Source organism: Chelonoidis abingdonii, chromosome 1 (genome assembly GCF_003597395.2).
Source record: "Chelonoidis abingdonii isolate Lonesome George chromosome 1, CheloAbing_2.0, whole genome shotgun sequence".
NCBI lineage: Eukaryota > Metazoa > Chordata > Testudines > Testudinidae > Chelonoidis > Chelonoidis abingdonii.
The window spans coordinates 170,595,302-170,614,456 of record NC_133769.1 but is presented as its reverse complement, the minus strand read 5'-3'; the positions used below and the strand labels follow the sequence as shown (position 1 = coordinate 170,614,456).

Sequence of the window (19,155 nt, the reverse complement as noted above, 5' to 3'; positions counted from 1 at the left end):
ATTCGTGAGAAAATAAACTGTTACTTACAGATACTGTCTCATTGTCTGTGACAGTGCATCTGATACTTTGCTCCGAGCTCATAATCAGAATTTACCACCATGCATAGTGATCTTTAGCATTAGAATGCACTGTGGCTGTTTGAAAACTTTCTATGGCCTTGAACACTCAAAGCATGTGCAGTACCATGTGCTCCATTCATTCATGTGACATCAGTCCAACCACCTTTCGCACAAAAGCACTGAATTCCCTTTAAAAAATATTGCACACAAACAAAACTAATGAAAATAAATTCTTTGGTTACTAGAAACAGGTAATAAATGTTTTCAAAACTCCATCCTCTAACAGAGCTACTCCAGTGCTTTCCCAGATCAATATCCATGTGAACTGCAAAACCGTCTGTGCTCTGTGGCAGTATTATCACTGCATGTGTGTCTCTTGTACTTTCATATCTGTCTTAATCTATCAACTGTCACTGTCCGCCTCCAGATTGTAGCATGGATATGGATGATTCACCGCAGAAAAACAAAAATACTATGTGAATACACTGTGTAACGTTCTATTTTTATTTATTTGTAGGCTTTCCTATAAATAATGTGTAGGTACTGCTGACCCACATAGTCTCTTTCTGTATATCTTGAATGGGGAACACATATTAGATTGGAAAATTAAAGACAGTGGCACCTCCTATTTTTTTTTTTTAATTCAGCTTGAAGAGTTCATTTTATAGTGAATTTGCATCACATGAAAATAGCATCATCAAGGGAAGAAACAAACACACACACAAAGAAACCACTTTACTTTCTATTGTTAGAACATCAAGCCCACTCATGAATCAGTTTTCCTGCTCACACAGTTAAAAGCACAAAATCCCCAATAGCGCTAAAGTATATAATCTCACAGGATCATAATACATCATCTACTCGTATTTCTGTATTACAAAACTCCTGGCTATTGCTTAATTACCATTCATTTTTAACTATTCGTAATGATCTGGGAGCCCAAGTAGGATCTGAACGTGTCCTGACAGATGCTCAATTCTTTTCTTAAAAATAATAAACATTTTAAAAACAAAATAAAAATAAAAATAGATGGCTCCAGGCAGCACTGTAACTGGTATGGCTATTCATAGCACAGGATGTTTTCTTGAGTGAGGGCCTAGTCATTAGTTGTTTAATGACTGCCAGCACCTCTTGGAAGAAGCATTAAAAATTTCCATCAGTGCTCCCTTGCTGGCTTTCAGTCAGCCACGTATTGCCAACACCAAGCATTCAAAATTCACAAATCCGGGGTGACATGGACACACACACCCAATTAAAAAAAAAAAAAAAAAAAAAAATCAGGAGATTGATTTAAAATAATGAAGTCTAGTTCTCTATTTCCCTTCTGGGATTTGAGCCTTCAAAACTGGCGTTTTGGGGAAGATGGATGGTCCAGTGGTTAAGGTGCTGGCCTGGCATGTGGGAGCCTGGGTTTAATTCACTGCTTTGCCACAGACTTCCAGAGTGAACTTGGGCAAGTCACTTAGCCTCTCTGTGCCTTAGCTCCCCACCTGCAAAATGGGGATAATAGCACTTCCCTACCTCACAGTGAGGATCAGAATACTGGGAAGGGCTTTGAGATCTACTGATGAAAATATAGGCATTATTATTATATTGTTGTTTCCAGCTTTTCTCTGAAAACATGAACACTAGACATTTCACACACACACACACACACACACACACACACACACACACACTCTCTCTCTCTTTTTAAAGTAATATTCTCACAAATCACATGAATTCAGGAGCCTGGACTTTCTAAAAAAACACCAAGAGTTTTGGCAACACTGTGAAGGACATGGTTTACATGCATGTCACAGTCCACATCTCTCCCAGCATATCTAGCAAAACTCCACTGGTGAAGGCATAATATTTGTCTCTTCTCATTGTGATGCTGCTTCCAAAGCAGTCGCAAAACAAGGTCTGAGTCTGAGCCTGTCTGTGAAATAGCTGAAAGAGTCCTCACACTGAGAAGTGTTCAAATCTGTTGCTGAGTGGCAACAGTCTGCATTGATCAGCCTGTTCACCACAGGAAAGAGGCCAAACAATTCTGCTGGCCCAGATACTGTGGATTCAAAGACATATTTTAAAATTAACAGTTTTCCAACAAGGCTTTAGCACTAATGCCCTTTCTGTTTTGTTTTTTTAAAAGCTATTTGAAAAATTCTAGCCCAAATATAAAGGGAGCAGTGGGGAGGCATTCTTAAGAGGTGAACTCTATCCCTTTTGTGCTTTCAGATAATTAAAACAGATAAACATATTTATGTACAATTCAGGCTGTGAGTGACTGGGGAATAAGGACTACCTTTACTGAGGAGAAAATGGCTCTTTCGCTCTAAACTATAATGGTAATAAATGGCAGGGAGCACATGTGGATCTGCCAGAAGTATTTAGCAGCTATTGAGATTTTGCCCTTGTGCAATAAAAGTTTCATAGTTTAAGTTTAAGCTGACCTACAAAGGTTACAGGATACAAATCAAAAGCCTGCCATCACTCCTACTGAAGACAATAGCAGAACTTCCACTGACTTCCATGTTTTAAACTAACAAAAATTCCATGTACTCTCAGAATTGTTCGTGACAATTTTTAAAAATGGGGGCCAGATTTTCAAAGGTACTTGGGAACCTAAAGATTCAGATAGGCACTTCTGAAATTCCCACTAGGTGCCTCAGTTCATTAGACACCTAACTCCCACAGAAAGGCAATGAGAGTTAGGCACTCAGTCCACTTAAGAGCTTTTGAAAATCCCATTAGGAACCTACCTGCACCTTTAAGTGCCTGAACACCTTTGAAAATCTGGCCTTGGTGCCTACAGCTAGGCTTCTAAGTTCATGGTTAGGTACTTATATAAATGACCCAATTTTCAAAACTGCTGAAGTCCATGAGAATTGCTGGGTGCTCAGCACTTCTCAGGAAATTCAGAACATTTATTTAGATGTTTAACTTTAGGAATCCAATTTTGAAAGGTTTGACCATTTGCAGTAAAAATCTTGAGATCTGATGACAGCAATGGTAGAATACCACCACAGTGAAAAGCTTTTATGAAATATTTCAAATAATAATTTTCTGAAATGTCAGTTAGTTTAGATGGCTGCTTACTTAGAAAAAAAATTGCAATATGAAAGTAATTTTATTCTTTCCTCTTATTGGTGGCCACCTGCTAGCCTGTAAATTGACTGTCTTCAGGAAAAGGCAAACAACACTTCTTATCAGGTTTGTGTTACCCCACATGAGAATCCCCACAACAAACCCAAGCACTAAATAACATGAAGTAATACAGTTCAAAATGAGATTTCAGTTGATTATGTTTATTTTATAGTGTGAGCTTGATTATGGAGAGGTACTAAAGACATTCGGTTGTAGACTATTGTTGCTAATTATTATTGTTGCACTGAACAACTGTTTGAAGAATAAAAATTATACGCTTTATATCTTCTACACATTCTTGGAACTCATTTCAATGATCTGAACTCCCTTGGATATATTGTTTCTCTTCAATAGCGAATGCACTATGTGTTCTTAAAGCCAAGAAAAACTAAATCATTACAGGAACAGTGACATATAACAGTATGATTAATAGTTCCAGATCTGTCACTTCTCATGAGTTATGCAATTATTCCCCCCCCAAACCTTACTAAATAAAAGTTTCTTTCAGCAAGTATTAAAAAAGGAAAGAAAGAAGTACATTAGATTTACTTATTTTGAAAAAAAAAGTAAAAACACTTTCCTCTTTCCTTTTTCCAATATATGTATTATATCTTTTCCCTGACTTTTTCTTAATTTTTAAAAGCACTGCCTAAGTTTATGTGGGAAGATAGAATAAGTTAGGAACTGCAGTAACAGGAATAAAGCCATAGTTCATCTAACTCAGTACCCTGTCACAGACTGTGAACAATACTGGGTGCTTCAGAAATTGTTTACATCTGCTTTTTATTTTTTTATTTATAAAGTATGTCTATGCCGTGTACAGTGCTTACTATTTCTGTCCCAAGACAGAAGCTCCAGAAATAAGCAGGTCTCCAGAGAACCACGTGATCTAATACACCTCCCTCAAGATATCCAAACTTCATGTGTGTTTGGAAACAGAAAGAAATGATCCTAAATAATATGCACAAGTTATGGACAATTGTCTCCTTAATTGTCCTAAAAATAGCTCTGACTTAGGCTCCATCTACCACTTATTCTATAGTCCATGAGCTCAGACGTAGTGTTCTTCTTTTTCATTGCCCTAGCAGTTGCCTTGTTTGAAGTCAAACTGCATAGTTCTCCATACAATCCATGTTAAAAAACTAGTTACTATCTTCTGTTTCGGGCTAAGAAGCCTATCCTATATAACTGGCTAAAGACAAACTCATTCCAGCGTCAGCACTTGGAATCTTTTTGGGACCAATTTACTCAGCAAGTTATTCCCACAGAAAACCTCACATTTAAATTGTGAAATGAAGCAGACATTTTATGACACGAGGGACTTCTCACAGGATTCCCACATAAGGGAGTTTGATGACATATTGTTCATGGATTCAGGGACTGGATTCTGCCATAGCAACACTTGCCACCTGATCAATTCCACACGAGAGAGAGAACAATGAATATGCAAAGTGAACACTTCATGAACCATTGGCAGCTTAAAAATTATTTGGCAAAACTATTTGGTGAACACTGATTTTATTAGCAAAGGAAAAAAATAGGCTATATTTTTGGAATTTTTGGTTCAACAAGGATTGTTTAACAGGTTCTATTACCAATAGGAAATGCACAGTTCAAGCTAATGTCATCTATCAGTACTGTTGATTAACATGGAATGGACTTTTAATTATGCCTTCGTTGGGCACATTCCTGCCACGCCTTTCTGAACGGACGACATGCCATTTACATGCTAGCATCATATGAATGCCGTATCATGAGCTCTATGCTCTATATCCACTGCATTCAGAAGATTACCAAGGGCAGGATAGTTTGGATACAAACAGATTGCTTCCCTTGCGCTCTGATTCAAAATAACACGAGCATTAGTGACAGTAACACACACCAGCAAACTTAAAATTAAAGCACTGTAAAAACCCACAGGGCACAGAGTCTTACTTTAGAAAATGGCACTTCTGAGAATTTCTGATACACCATGTACTATGACATATTTATATCACGTTAAATGCTAAGACATTATAATGCACAGAAGAAAAGACATTTACAGCACAAATTCAGTTGACAACCACCTACAACTGGGATAGTACATACCTCCTTGGCCATGTCAGTGTATTTCTGCTTTTCTTTCGGGTCTAGGACAGCCCACCAATCTGCCAATATCTTGGTAGCACCACGATTGTCCAGACGGGGGTGCTCCTGACGCACAAGAGAGCGATGACGTTTGCAAAATAAGAGAAATGCGTTCATTGGCCTGCGGGCTCGCTGCTCTGAGGATTCATCATCTTCTGTTTCATCAGCATCGTGCTCTAGACCTTCAGCTCCAAGAAGCTGGACCTATTAGCACCAAAAGAGAAATGGTAAAAAAAAAATAAGTCAGTCAATAAAACATGGGTAAGCGTCACTCATTATATTAAAATTTGTGCACACACATATATAACTAAAACAATGATATGCACACGCCCTTCCCAAAATATGTCTACAGAAAAAGCTTGTTCAAGCCAAAGTTTCACTCTGAAACTCTCTTCCCAGACTTGAGCTCAGATTAAGAAAGGAAACAGGTGAGGGGGTGAGGGCCATTCTCTGCCACCAGCCTATAGAGTTCAACCTTAGGTACTGAAAGCAAGAGCAACCCATTACATAATTGTCACAATGCAACAATGGAGAAAGGGCCTCTTAGTTAACTTAGCCTAGACCATGTAGCTTGCAGCTAACAGTGTGAACTGCCACTGGAAATGAACAGTTAGCTATCACAGAGAACTGGTACTCTGTAGTTCCAGCAACTCTTCCCGCTCAAAAGTTGTGTTGCTGCACCGTTCCATACAATAACTAAAAGGTTGCCGAATGCTTTTCAGAAGGTAACCCCAGCTGGAACACCACTGCAGCAATTCAGCCTTGAGCTCGTAGATGTAAGTCCCTGTGGCAAGACCCGCCTCCCAGAAGATGAGTCAAAACTTCTGGAGCAACTATAGATATAATAGTACTATTATATCACATGGAAGCCCATTTAATAGCAAATATGATGCTGCCAATATAAACTCTATCAGCAGAGGTGAGGGAACAGCTCCATCAGAACTCACCCTCATAGCCTCAGTGGATTTCTCTAGTTACTTCTCCCTACTCATCTGCATCACTCTGTCTTATCCATGTTTGGCCTAAGCCAGTTTGCTCCCAACCTTGTCCCCCATAACACAACTCTATCAGACATCAAAGAGATGTAGATTTGAGTATTAACTGCATCTTGGGGACACTGCAGATCATGCTCTCTCCTGTCTTCCCTACCCATCCTTCATCAACCAGGACAAACAGTAAACTTGTAGGACTTCACATGCTGTGTCCCTTGGGATCCTAGGCCCTTTGGGGAAGAAAACTGAGACCAAGTGCTGTGAACAATGCCAAAGACAAGGTAGTAAACCAATGATGGACCATCCCATCCTTGCCCATAATATCCCAGAAGAGAGTCAAATTTTGTGGGCAATGGTAGCAAAAGTTGTAGACAGATCTCACCGACTCTATCACCTGAAGAAGATATTAAACCACGGATATCATTGTCTCCGTACTAAACTCCTTTAAAAAAAAAAAAAAAAAAAAAAAAAAAAGTACAATAGATGTAAGGCGTCCTGTGAAGTCCAGGCCATGAGATATACCACATTCAATTAAAAGTTTTTGCCAGCATCTTTGTTACAGAGTAAGTGTAAAATGAGATGTGTATCATATTTTTAAAAGACATGAATGAAACTGAAAACTGTATAATTATTTGCTGCTTATCCCTGTATCTCTGCAAAGGCAGACTGCCGTTTCTTTTCACTGGCTATATTCACGGTGGAAGAAAAATATATAAAAACAGAATTTGACCCATCATCAACAATTTAGGGTCAAACTCTCTTAGTTACACTTGTGTAAATGAATATAGAGTTATTTCAGATTATGAAAGCAACTAAGAGCTGAATTTGGCCTTTAAAACAGTATCAGTTTCTGGAAGACCAGACACTGCAGTTCGCAGGTGCAGTAATAAATTCAGTCTTGGTTCTTCATTTTAATCCTGTTGAGTTACCCTGACTATACCTTTGGTAAACTTCTTAATTTGAATAATTAAATATATACACTGAAATTTTAAGTTTCCTCAGCCTACTGTAAATCCACTCTGATGTTTTCTTTCCTCACAGTTTAATAAAAGATAAAATGAGTGCTAACCCAAAATCCAAAACACATAAATATCCTCAAATACATCACACATTTCTAACTAATGATGTTTTTCCCTCCACACTCAAGAAAGTTATCATTTTATCAGCCATATTCCTGACTCTCAAGGATCCACTCAAGATCTTTACTGGACTGCCTCTCAACACAAATGGAGTAATGGTAAGGGCGTATCTTTTGGAAGGGACAGTCTACCTTATCGATATCTTCTTCTTCCTCTTCTTCCTCCTCCTCTTCAGAAAAGTCAAGGATTTTCTTTGCAAGTAGTGGATGCCACTGAAGACACTTTCTCTTTGGTCGTTTCCCAGTTCCCTCTCCTTCTGTTGAATGATCCTTATTCCGATTACTGCCTTTCATTACTGTGACCTGCCATACAAAAATAGCCACAAAAGTCATTTTACCAAATTCATGTAGCTCACTTATTCATGTTAAGCATAAAGAATCATCCTGTAAAGAGCTGAACAAACTAATACCCAATTCAGAGGTTTATCAAACACAAGATTCTCAATTTTTTTAACAACACTATATATGGACATTTAATTTAATAGGTTATTAATATGGCATTATGTGAGGTCACCGTGGATGAATCCTTTCTTGTCTTAACACTCCCTTCAAGCTACTAGATCAACCTGTGACATCCAGATTATGACTACATAATAATGGGGACACTAGCCCTATCTAGCTCTCAAACACACTCTTGTCCAATCTACAGTTCAAAGTATTCACACTTTACCAGCTAAGTGAGTTAACAAGAGGCTTCAAGCTTCTCCCAAGCCTGTCTACTGCAGTATTTCACATTTTGTCAAGCCAGGAAAACCCTTCTTTTAGGACCAGAACATCTTGCTAGCCACTCATCTGCAAATCATGCACTTATATTTAGCAATGATGATTTTTAATCCTGTGACACCATGAGACAGGATTTCCCCAGTGCCATTATCAAGTGCAGTAGAGAAATCCGACTCTCAGTCCTAAAGGGATGAATTATGAATTTGAAGCAAACAACAAGCAATTACACTAAAAACATTTTCAAAGTGCTTGTGTACATGAACATGTACACAATACAAACCCCCCTGAAAGAATGAAGTGCACACCCACACAGTACAGATCATATTTATCCACCACTCTTACATATTTGTATTTCATATTAAATGTCTCAGATCTGCTTTTATTGAAATACATAATTATTGAATGTTAACATCCAATTTAAGGTGCTACTTATAAGATCTGATAACCAGGTGTATCTTGAAACAAGGCATAATATCCCCCCATGCACAGTGGATACATATCAATGGTTCTTTTTTGAAAAAAAAAATCAGGTTTTGTTTTAAATTAAATTGGATTTTTTTTATTTCATGATTTAAATAATAAGTTTTTTTCTTTTTGAAAAATACACCTCTTTAAAATGAAGTCTGAATTTAATACGTTAAGGCCTAAATTTATTATAATCTCTTAAAACATTTATATAAAAATAAATATCTTGTATCCCTGACCCTCTACCAAAACCTGGGAGTTAAATGCTCCTTTTCTATATAAAAGACTCAGAGGGAAAACATCTAATTTCTGAAGTCAAGCTTTATAAATATGGCACAATAGTTCATGTAATATATTACAGCTTGTTTTGTTTATTAAAAATAAATTTTGTATGCTGGTTTGTGTGTTTAATTAAATCCCAGTAGCCATCCTAACACAGCTTGACAGAAATCATGAACTAAAAGTTAATAAACTACTAAATAAGCAATATATCATTCACTATTTTCTAACATACTAAAACCAACAAAATAATAAGAATCTGAAAATATGAAGCTATATAATTATGTATAGCTATAGTGTACCTTACTAGGGAGCAAAAAAAAAAAAAAAAAAACCAAATCTACCGTAAAGGCTGTTTTTAATTATATGTTTTAATGGTTATATCAACCAATGAGAATGCACCTTTCTTTAGAAAATAACTGAAGTACAAATGAAAAGTTGATTAAAATCAATTATTTAAATTGCCTTAGTTTAATTCAATCTACCCTTCCTCCAAGATAAGAGTTAGCAACTATTTATGGAACGTTTCTGGTTTGTTCATTTGCATCCTTTTGTTAACATGACATTAACATACACTGCGTAGAGATTATACTGATGGTAACCAGAAAAAACACATAGGAAAACAAGTGAATCTAGACAACAGATAACATATATAGACTGTAAAAATATCTGTGGAAGACTTTGAAAGGCTAATGGTTCTCTCTCAGTGGCAAGCTAACAATAATGGTCAAAACTTGGTCCCAATGGAAATTTCATCATTAACTTCAAATAGGACAAGGGTTTGGCTATTGGGAAAGATGTATAATCATTTAAGGGCAGGAAGGCAACATGGTGAAGATGTTGCTTTTGGAATGTAACTAGAACGATGACGTTTTAGTTCTAGGCCAGGGGTGGGCAAACTGCGGCTCCCAGGCCCATCCTGGCTGGCCCCCAAGCTCCTGGCCCGGGAGGCAAGCCCCTGGCCCCTCCCCCGCAGCCTCAGCTCGCTCACTCCGCTGCTGGTGCAATGCTCTGGGCTGTGAGGCTGTGAGCTCCTGGGGCAAAGCAGCTGCAGAGCCTGGCCTGACCCGGTCTCTGTGCTGCGTCGTGGTGGTGGCAGCAGCAGTGTGGCCCAGCTCCAGCCAGGCAGTGCGGCTGTAGTGCTGCCAGCCATCGGGGATCCAGGCATTGCAGTAAGGGGGCAGAGGAGTTGGCTAGAGGGAGGGGGCGGGGGGTGTCAGGAGGTGGGGGTGTGGATGGTGGTCGGGGGAGAAACAGGGGGTTGAATGGGAGCAGGGGTCCCGGGGGGGAGGGGGCAGTCAGGAAGGAGGCGGGGTTGGATAGGCCGGCAGGGGGCAGTCAGGGGCAGGGATTCTGGGGGCGATCAGGGGACAGGGAGAAGGGGTGGTTGAATGGGGCAGGGGTCCCCAGGAGGCTGTCAGGAATGAGAAGAGGGGTTGGATGGGTCCAAATTACATGTTCCATTCCACACACAGTTTATTAATATTGTGCCAGATTCTCAGCCCCAGCTCTGACCTCCTTTGCATAAGGGTACATAATTTGGCTGCCTCTGAGCAGTTGAGAGATTCATTGTTGGGGGAAACTTACTTGCACAAAGATTGCCAAACCCCTTTAAGTGCCCCCTTCTGGCACAGGAGTTGTGTCAGGGGAGGGAGAGGGCAGAGCTCGTCTCCACTACACCAATTCTCTACTGGTTGGAAAGCATCCATAAACAGATTTCATAAGTTAGGGCAGCCTGACTTATATCTGGGTCAGAGCAGCTTAAGAATCAGCGAGCCACAACAGAATATATCAGGGGTCGGCAATCTCTGGCACGTGGCTCACCAGGGTAAGCATCCTGGAGGGCCGAGCCAGTTTGTTTGCCTGCCGTGTCGGCAGGTTCAGCCAATCGCACTGGCTGCAGTTCGCCATTCCCAGGCCAACAGGAATGGCAGGAAGCCATGGCCAACACATCCCTTGGCCCGCGGTGCTTCCCACCGCCCCCATTGGCCTGGGATGGCGAACTGTGGCCAGTGGGAGCCGCGGTCCGCCGAAACTGCTGACGTGGCGGGTAAACAAACTGGCCCGGCTCGCCAGGGTACACGTGCCAGAGGTTGCTGACCCCTGGAATACATGTTGGCACAGTAAAAGAATCCAATGCAGTATTTTCAAGATAGAACTTTCCATACATCATCTCGTCCAAGACGTGGTTTTTGTTAAAGTCTGGGCAATATCCTTTTGTTCACTTAAGAATTACATGAGGGTAGAGGGGGTATGGGGAGATGACCTAAGGCACTTGCCCCATATGATCAAAGCTTCACTGAGGAACACGCACACTAAAGGTCAGAAGCTACCTCAAGAAGTTCTAACTTGGGTAATTTCAATACTCCTCAATAAAAAAGGGGAAAAAAAATCAACCTCAAAAGAAGTTGGTTCAGTAATTTTAAAACTGTGAACATTTGTACCATCTTGGTAATTTCACACATGTGCATTTGAATTGTTATTTGTTCCTTTCTCCCTATTAACACATCAAGGACTCTCTCAGTTCCGGATGCTTCGGAACTTAGCAGCTTTCCCATAAGATACTTATTTTATTGTTGTGTGTATCATTTTGATTTCCCATGTAATGCTAATTTAAGACCTGCTTTTCATGTCAGTTATTTCACTGATAATTATCTGTAACCAATACTTCTTTTAAAATTATATTACCGGCACTAGAAGTCTCATTACTATTTCAAAAATCAAGTTTAACAGGCAGTTTTCTGCTCCCCCGAGTTTTAAAGAGGATTAAGATAAATCTTCACAAAAGATAAGTGATCCCACAGCATATTTTATAAGTATTCTCAATTAGATCTGAAAACTTATCCAGTAAGTAGTTTTGGAAAAGGGAAGTGAAAACAGGACCTGAGCACTAGCCATTTCTAAAATCCGTAAGGGATTCACGTCATGATCTTTATTTATTATTGTCCCTTGCTCACAAATTATTGTTTATATTTTCCCTATATACAGGCCAAACATTGAGTACCTAATTATCCCTTAAAAGCAATTAACTGAATCGAGTACTCATTGTCCTGCACATTACTGAATGGGTAAAAATGAATATTCAGCTTCCTGGAATTTAGTTAAATGAATTAGGGGTTTTTTAAATTGTGATATATTTTACCCTTGCAGTCATTATAATGCAATAGTTCACCTATTATGAGACTCTCAATAAGGCAGCTACCAGCTCACCATAACAAGGGAACAAGAAACTCAGGTCTGTGGTACCAATATCAATCAAAATCCTGGACATTAGAAAGGTAAATCTCTTTAGAGAGACACACATTGTCTCTCCTCGATCGAGGCTGGAATAGTCTCTCATAAGGCCTGAGCCTGTACCCCTTAAGTCAATGGGAGTTTTGCCATGATTTCAGTGGGAGCAGGATGAGGCCCACAACAAGGCCAGCCTTCAGTCTTCACTCTAACTCGGCAGCAGGGCAAAGAAACAAGACAAAATGCCCTCAGGAAGTATGCAAAGCTATAATCTGTGCCATCAAGTCACATTCCCCTCCTACAAACATTGAGGAAAATAACAGCAGGCATTTTCAAGCTATTTGGATCACTATTTTGTAACGGTTTTAGCTTTTCAGATTTTTTTAGGGGAGGGGGCATCTCATTTTATTTTACGTAATCTTTGCTCTACACATTTCACAGTAGTTTTAATTTGTTAGTGTCTACTGAGAATGATCCCTTGTACTTTCTTCTGGCAGAAGTCTCTCACAACAGGAAGGCCAGAGAATTCCATAGGTGGATGTAAGTGTTGTATAGAAAGGATATCAGCCTCTACCAAATTCTATAAGACTTTTCTTTTGCAGACTGAAGCTGAGATAACACATGCTGAACATTTTCCTTTTGAATAGGTTCTCTCTCCATTCTGCCCATGTGCTCCACAGATACAGTATACTCATAATGACATACAGTTACAGTTAGTAAATTACCAAGGGTTGCTTAACACAACAGAAAAAAATACCTCTAATCCACATGAACTTAATATTTCCCTAATTTTTTCTTTCAAGTTCTTGGCTACTTACAGCGTTACCACACTGGAGAAATCCAATTAAAAGTTCAAATGAACACATAAATAAGTTAATGGTATCTTGCACTATACTATCATTGCTTACTTATTAACTGAACATTAATAGAATTCATTTAGTTGAATCTTTAGGCTTTTATGTTTATCCTTTTTTCTTAATATATAACCAATAGCATGGCAGCTGATTGTTTCCTGCACAGGGAATTGCTCATATACAAATAAACGTAGCCAGGTCTAATGGAAAGTTTACACGACATTTCCGTGTTCTTCATACGACTCTATACACTAAGGGCAATGATCTCAACTCCTGATGCAAAACTATTAACAGGTCTCCAATAACCATTCCACGCTGCTATCAATAGTGTATCAACAGTAGTAGTATAAAAAACGCTCTCTTGACCACAAAACCACAAAAGGTAATGAGGTGCCTGCAAAATTAGCATGACCACTGTTGCATTTGCAATTCAGCTTGGAAGAGAAGGCACATTCTGTATAAGAAGAAAAAGTCAGGTCTGACAAGCCTCTCTAAGGCTAACGTTTTGGAGAGATGGCTGGGGATTCAGGCTCTCACCCTGCAAGGATTGTACACATGCTTAAATTTACCCTTTGAGTAGTGCCACTGAAAACATCAGGATTACTCCTGGTGTGAAATGCTAAGCATCTGCAAGAGATTTTAAAAATGACTAAAGCCTTAGTCTTGCAATCCCATAAGAGTAACAAAAGAATAGTTACATTAATATACATTGCACAGAACTGCAACTCTTGTAAATGCAATTTATGAAGTACATCACATCAGGAGAAGTAGCAACTCTTCTATAATCTCAGTAGAGCTAAATGATATCTTCCAATCTATTTAGACTGTCCATCTCAGACAAAGAAATGATAATATAGATAAATAAGGTATTTTTTAAAGCAGCATTACTACAAAAAGAGAAAAGAAAATTGAAACATTCACAAGCTTGTTAAATTACAAGGAATTGTCAGGCACATGCACAATAAAGAATTGATACAAAAGTAGGAGAAAAGAAGAGTTATGTTCCAAAATATTGGACAAAGTATGGTAGATTACAATGAATCACACATGCTGTATAACATCACCAGACTATTCTTGTTAAAGCTTATGTTCCAGATCCATTGACAACAGAGATACCTCCAGGGTGATTGTGAAAGAGAAATTTTACCGATAGAATTGTTGTCAAAATATTTTTTCAGCCTGTTCCTGCTGGCTATCTTTTTATATTCTGTTGCTGGAAACACAATATTCTCTGTACACCCAATGCAGGCTTGCAGCAGAAAAATGTAATCAACTGTAAAAACGTCAAAAAAAATTGGAGGGCAACGGGGGTTGCTTTTGGTTTTTACACATAATTTTTTTCAAATTTAGTTATAGAATTAGTGGCAAATTTTCATCTTTAAAAATGCAACCCCCCCCAAACTATTTTATTGTGCCTTCTCTCTTACATCTACTTCCGCTCTCCCTCTCCCTATGTTCCTAGATTCTTTACAAAACAGTATGTAAAAATAAGACCAATTCCTGCTCTTAACTTTGGGAACATTGACAGTTGCCTGCATAATTTCTTAACCTTACATGTTGCATTAACACTAATGGAGCACCTACAAAATTATACATTTACGGTGGTGATCATCAAAATCTTTACAAATGTCTTTACAAGTAATTAAACATTAGGAAAGTATTTATACTGTCTCTACACCAATAAGCTTGGCAAAATTCAAGGTTTTTTTTTTGTAATTTCAATATATAATGTCTACGTTTATTTTGCACTTATTTTTATCAATTTAAACTTTTACAATTGCAGGCAGATGTCAAACAATTATGTAATGATAGACTGTGAATCAAAATGAAGCTTTATAATTGTTAAAACACAAATTTTCAACATCACATATCAACACATACAAAGTAAATATCCCTATATCAAACCCCTAGAAGTTCTCAGGCAGCATTTCTCTTACTTTGCCTATCTGTCAATTTTTATCATCAATCTGTTTTCTGACATTTACTGATAAAAATCAAACCCTTCCAGGCCTATGAAAAGACAGTTACCTTTTCTGTAACTGGTGTTCTTCGAGATGTGTTGCTTATGTCTATTCAACTTAGGTGTGTGTGTTCGCTACATGCACTGGTGCTGGAAGTTTTTCCCTTAGCAGCATCTATAGGGGCAGGCACAGACCACAGTATAAAGGGCATCATGGGTTCCCCTCACCCTCAGTTCCTTCTTGCCGGAAACTCCAACAGTGGGGAAGGAGGGTAGGTTGTGGAATGGACATGAGCAACACACCTCGAAGAACAACAGTTACGGAAAAGGTAACTGTCTTTTCTTCGAGTGATTGCTCATGTCCATTCAACTTAGGTGACTTTCAAGCAGTGCCCCTCGGAGGTGGGTAGGAATTCACGGACGTGTAGATTGCAACACAGCCCTGCCGAACCAAGCATCGTCCCTGGCCTGCTGGATGGCAGCGTAGTGGGCCATGAACATGTGCACCAAGGACCATGTCGCAGTTCGACAGATATCCTGGATTGGAAAGTGTGCCAGGAAGGCCACCAAAGATGCCTGCACTCTGGTCGAGTGATGATCGGTGGCGGAGAGACTCTCGCCCACTTATAGCAGGTCCAAATGCAAGAAGTGATCCAGTCAGAAATCCTCTGCGTGGACACCAGGAGGCCCTTTATCCTATCACAGATGAAAAGCTGAGTTGACTTATGGAAAGCCATTGTCCGATCTACGTGGAAAGCCAGGGCCCTCCTTACGTCCAAAGCGTGAAGGTGCCTCTCTTCACTAGTCTTATGGGGCTTAGGGGAGAAGACCGGAAGGAAGATGTCTACTTTCCATATAAGCCAGGACACCACCTTGGAAAGGAAGGCCAGGTGGGGACGGAGCTGGACCTTGTCCTTAAAGAAGACTGTGTACAGTGGTTCTAAGGTCAGGGCTCGCAGCTCAGAGACTCACCTCGCCGATGTCACTGCCACGAGGAAAGCTACCTTCTATGATTGATGAGACAGGTAGCATGAGGCCAAAGGCTCAAAGGGCGGGCCCGTGAGCCTCAACAACACCAAGTTGAGATCCCACTGACAGGCCGCAGATCGAACTTAAGGAAAAACTCTCTCGAAGCCTCTGAGGAACCTGACTCTTGTATCATGCAAGAACACCGTCTGCCCCTGGATTGGCAGATGAAAGGCAGAAATGGCGGCCAGATGCACCCTGATAGAGAAGTGTGCCAGGCCCTGGTACTTCAAATGAAGCATGTAGTCTAAGATCAACTGCACTGAAGAATGCGAAGGGGAAGTGCCCCATTCGGCCACCCAGCGGGCTATCCGGGGTAGCTGGTGGGGAGCAGGTTGGGCTACATTGCTCCACTGGAGCTTGGGCCTGAGATCCCGACATGAGTGAAGAGCTGCCCAGCATGGGACCTTGCTTACACCCAGTCTTATTCTTCGCCTTGTGGGAGGTTGGAGACTGGCCTCACCCCGCCTTCTTGGGCTTCTTGGTTGGAGCCACAGATAGGGACTGGTGCCGGCCAATGGATGGTCCGATGGGGCGCCACATACCGAGCTTACAGTACTCAGCGCCAAGTTGGACCGTTGCTCCGGTGCCAGGGTGAACCAACTCCATAAAGAACGCCCTTAAACCAACATTGTGCTCCTTCTTAGTTCTTGGCTTGAAGGTCTTGTAAAATTTGCACTTCTCACTAACGTGTCCTTTGCCCAAGCAACGCAGACAACTGCCGTGTGGATCATTAACTAGCATGGGCCTCTTGCAGTGATCACAGGTCTTAAAGCCTGGGGACCGGGGCATGCCCCATCCCGAGGCAAAGTCCCATTTGGGACCTACAAAGTCTCTAACTATAGCTAAGGGGTTTAAAAACACTAACCGAAAACTATATACAGTATAATACAAGAGATAACTAGATAACACAAGAACAACTAGCAACAGACTACCTGAAGCAGCAACAGTCCCAGCACCATCACTGGCAGCAAGAAGGAACTGAGGGTGGGGGGGGAACCGGTGGCACCCTATATACCGCAGCATGTGTGCACCACTCCAGGGGGTGCCGGAGCCAGTCCCCTACAGATACTGCTGAGGGAAAAACCACCGGTGCATGTGGTATGCACACACACCTAAGTTGAATGGACATGAGCAAGCACTCGAAGAAGAATATTAAGTGTAAGAAATACCACAGCAACATTGTCTACTTGCAAAAGCAAAACTCCAGAGATTTGAATGGCAACTCCCAGGTGGTCTAAGATTTCAGTGGGTATATGTTTTCTATGGGTGCCATGTGTATGTCAGAACGGCAGGATTTTACCAGAATTTGTCTTGTTACCACTGTGAACAGTATTAACGAATCTGCCTTGCCAAGATAACTGTGGCAAAGCCAACATTTTAATGGACAAGTCAGTATTCTTTGCCATATCTACTGCAGCAAACCACCTTTTGCATACTTGGTGATGTAGCTTGAATTGCTGTGTCAAAGAACTGATGCAAATGATAAACAGATCTAAACCTAAACTGTTATGATCCTCAAGTAGAACACTGGCATCTCAGACTATACGCGCCCCATCCACCTCCCTTTGATTTCAACAGGAGTTTTTCAAATTGACTTTATTGGGAGTTAGGCTGGTATCTTCTTATGTCCACATGGAATACTAGTACATGAAAAGGAATGAGGTAATGTTAAGGCAATTTATTCAGCATCTTTCACCTCATAGCACACTAGTCAAATTTCTAAGCTACTCATTAAGAAATACCATAAGAACATAAACAAATACAGAAGGATTGATCACTGAGACGCTGATATTGTTAATGATCTGATGAGGTGAGTTGTCTCAACCACGAAGCAGGGGTACCATAAAGAAGCTTAACTTGGCCAACTCATTGATTTTCCCTTCTCTCTCCAGGCAGAGAAGCTCAATTCCTTATATTTCAATTACAATTAAAATGCAAGATGATAAAATATATATAAATGAAAAAAAGAGTATGTTTTTAATTAAATAGTTTATTTAGCTCTGGGGTAACTTGACCTGCAGAATTTCTTTTAGCTTACTATAATGAAGAAAGGAAATTAATTGGTACTAATTACTGACCAGATAGTGAATGTATTTCTTCTTGTTTCACAGCAGAGAGCCACTAATGAGCTTTTCTAACTTTCACAGAAGTGATGGTTTAATGGAGGACATGCTGTGACTAAACAATACTGTCAGCTGGCAGAAATTTGGGAAAGACTGTCACCACATGTAACTAACACAGTAACAATTCTTATTTAATTTTTAATGAAGCTCTCTTTCCTGTTTAAGTAAATGACAAACTATTCTTTATTTCTCTTTTTGAATTTTCATTGATTGCTCCCTTTTTTGTTCTCAGTTTTTAATTTTATTTATCTAAGACTATCCAAGAAATAGTACAGTCTTTGAATTTCTGTGTTTTAAATGATCAGGGAAGGTCTACAAAATTTCTCTCTCCTGCGCACCAAAAAAATATGAGCTTTCAAAGAAAAAAACAAACTGTTGTATATGAGAGGAACACGACATTTATTTCCAGTGGCAACCATTTTCTTCACCCATCATTAATATTTTCCCTTCCTTTCACAAACTCTTTTCCCACTTGGAAATATTTGGGAATTATTCATTTCATTTCCTCCAAAACGGTTACAGCAATGCGTGTGTCTCAATTACCATCGAAGTAAAATAAAACCATGTATGTTGCACACATATACACTGCTAATTCCAAATATTCTCAAAAATTAAAAGAGACAAGACCGACCACTTTCCATGTCTACTGCACATCAGACCTGTGCTCCACTCTTTGCACTGGCTTCCCACAGAATACAGAGTCGAGTTCAAGGTGTTGGTTCTTATCGTCAAGGCGCTCCATGGCTCGGGCCTCCATCTAAAGATCCAGGATGAAGACTGTGGTCAACCAGAAATTAATTTGGTCTGATACATTTACTTAATCCATGTGAGTAAACTGTACCTTGTAGAAAGATGTTGCAATATTTGATTACACTCTTTGAGTGAAATCCTGTTTCCACTCAATTCAATAGAAAAACCACCACTGATTTCATTAGGGTCAGCATTTCATCTTCTAAAGATGAACTGAGGTATCTGTAAAATAGGTAGAATACTGATCTCAGGGGAATGGTGAGGCTTAACTCAATGTTTGCAAAGTGCTATATGA

The 19,155-nt window shown here is 39.9% G+C and overlaps 1 protein-coding gene across 6 annotated transcripts in view; it reads right to left on the bottom strand.

Annotated features, from left to right (window-relative positions):
* The window catches only part of BBX (BBX high mobility group box domain containing), a 222,169-nt gene that overhangs the window by 105,812 nt on the left and 97,202 nt on the right, over positions 1-19,155 (bottom strand). For all 6 annotated transcript variants that reach the window (XM_075072610.1, XM_075072619.1, XM_075072608.1 and 3 more), the window contains 2 exons: positions 7,579-7,749; positions 5,278-5,520 (listed from right to left, as the gene is read on the bottom strand). In XM_075072610.1, coding sequence (XP_074928711.1) covers positions 5,278-5,520; positions 7,579-7,740 — 405 coding nt within the window. In that variant the 5' untranslated portion in view covers positions 7,741-7,749. The remainder of the gene's footprint in view (positions 1-5,277; positions 5,521-7,578; positions 7,750-19,155) is intronic.